The 2,434-nt window shown below is 24.2% G+C and overlaps 1 protein-coding gene across 1 annotated transcript in view; it reads right to left on the reverse strand.

Annotated features, from left to right (window-relative positions):
* Positions 1–235: 235 nt before the first annotated feature.
* Positions 236–2,434, reverse strand: part of LOC112501566 (riboflavin biosynthesis protein PYRR, chloroplastic-like) — a 21,481-nt gene continuing 19,282 nt past the window's right edge. The window contains exon 10 of the mRNA XM_025105232.1: positions 236–504. Coding sequence (XP_024961000.1) covers positions 441–504 — 64 coding nt within the window. The 3' untranslated portion in view covers positions 236–440. The remainder of the gene's footprint in view (positions 505–2,434) is intronic.

A 2,434-nucleotide genomic window follows, 5' to 3' on the forward strand; every position in this document is an offset into this window, starting at 1 on the left:
ATTAAAATTAATTGATAATTAATTTCCAATGTATATGAATTAATATTAGTAAAATTTAAATTTTATTAATATTTATTTATAATTAATATTAATAAGTGTTATAATTGAAAAAAGTAACAAYAAGCTACATACTACTCCAAGAGCATTTTAATAAGCTAGCTTCGAAACGCGTACCAAAAAATAAGTTATCTCATTTTTACCAAACCATGCCTTAGCCATGAATCCTCTAGTTCAAATGCTCTGCTATATTGGTATGAGAAGCTTTAAACCAATATGCAAAATCAAATGTAATTTTATACTAATGATCGACATTTGAGTGTGTGGGCGACACATAAATCATATGTGATTTTACACGTAATTTTAATGTAAAAATCACATGTTATTTTCTTACTAAAATTACACGTAATGTAAATGTAAACCGACTCTTTATATATATGAAATCAAGATTCATGGTAACTGGTAGATATTTCAGGTTTACGCTTGCCGCCATCTAGAAACTCGGATCTTAACTTCATGAGTAGTTATCATAAATAATTATCGAGTTCTAACAAAATAATTAATTATTATCTTTATAAGAAAATTATATTATTAAACCAAAATAAAATTTAATTTGTTATCGTACCTAAATTTATAATAAAAATTTGAATTAAAAAATTACACAAAAAAATGAGGAAATTTAAACAGTTAATTGATATCGATATATTTTTGTTATGCATAAATTACCGTATATTGATGCATATTACTTAAAATTCAATATTACAAGTAAATTATGCAAAAGTACAACTTATTAAAACTCGATGTTTGAATTCGTAGAACTAACTGCGGATAAACATAATCAAAATGAGAATAAACATGTCATTTTAAAATAAAAAAGTCTAAAATATAATTAGGATAATTATCGAGTTATAACAAAATAATTAATTATTATTTTTATAAGAAATTTATATTATTAAATCAAATATAAATTACTCGTTATTGAACCTAAAATTATAATAAAAAAATTTGAATTAAAAAATTACACAGAAATAAGAATTTTAAATAGTTAATTTGATACTAATATCGATATATTTTTGTCAACTTTTTATGATACTTCAATTTTATATTTTATTAAAAAATAAAAACATTATCATTTTTTTCAAAATCACATAAGATCATATTATAACATCGACTAAGATAAAAAATAAAATAAAATATTAAAATCAAGATGTATCTCGGTACATTGCACGAATACCCTTCTAGTTTGTATTAATTATAACTATTATATAATCTATATATATATCTATAAAGCAGAATCATGATATGCTGACGTGGCATCTCCTCGACGTAGAGATCATATTTTCCTTTTTTTTCCACATTTTGATTTTTTTTTCTTAATAATTTTGCAAATTAATGTTCACATTTAACTCAAAACCCTTCCCCTTCTCTTGGTACGCTTCAACTCTATTTATGTGTACATTTAACTCAAAAAACCCTTCCCCTTTTCTTGGTACGTTTCAACTCTATTTATGTGTTCTCAATCTCTATCTCCATGTACGAGTTATAAATTACTGGTACGCTCTTCGCTCTTCTTTTCCATCTCTCATCTAAAAACCACTTTTCCTCTTTTTTCCACGTTTTGATTTTTTTTTCCTTAGTAATTTTGCAAATTAATGTTCACATTTAACTCAAAAACCCTTCCCTTCTCTTGGTATGTTTCAACTCTAACATTTAAATCATTCAATCCTTGGTTTTTTCTCTAAATCCCTCAATCTTTAGGTTTTGTTTCATTTATGTATTCTTCATATCCATGTACGAGTTATAAACTATAGGTACGCTCTCTCCTCTTCTTTTCCATCTATCATCTATGACAGAAGAGTATACACAAGTTTATCAATATATGTAATAAGACATTGGAATATGGATTAAAGAGCGAAGTCTAAGACATTGGAACATGGATTAAAGAAGTCTCCATTGAGGCTTTAGAATTTTGTGAGAATTTTGATTATTTTTCCTTTTGTTGTGGATTCACTTAATTTTTTTTATTATGTTTACTTATAATTTCTTAATTTGTAATTTTGTAAGAAAAAAAACCAACAATAAGATACATTTTTAGGCATCGCAATACTAATTTTTAGAAAAAACACAAACTATGTTTTTTTATTGATGTAATTATTATCAAAACATTTAATTAATTAGACTATCCATTTTCATTGCTTACACCCAATATTTGTTTTTTTGATTCGTTTATCTCATATGACCCTATTTGTTATTTACATAACAATAATTGAACACACACACATACTTATGTATGTATAATCAAAATATCTATAAACTCATTTATATAAATGAAATTACGATCAATATATGTGTATTTTTATTTACATACTTGAATATTATATAATATATGTGTATATATACATATATATATATATATATATTTACATGAGACTTGAAC

This window comes from Cynara cardunculus, unplaced genomic scaffold (assembly GCF_001531365.2).
Source record: "Cynara cardunculus var. scolymus isolate 2C unplaced genomic scaffold, CcrdV1 Un_Scaffold_232, whole genome shotgun sequence".
NCBI lineage: Eukaryota > Viridiplantae > Streptophyta > Magnoliopsida > Asterales > Asteraceae > Cynara > Cynara cardunculus.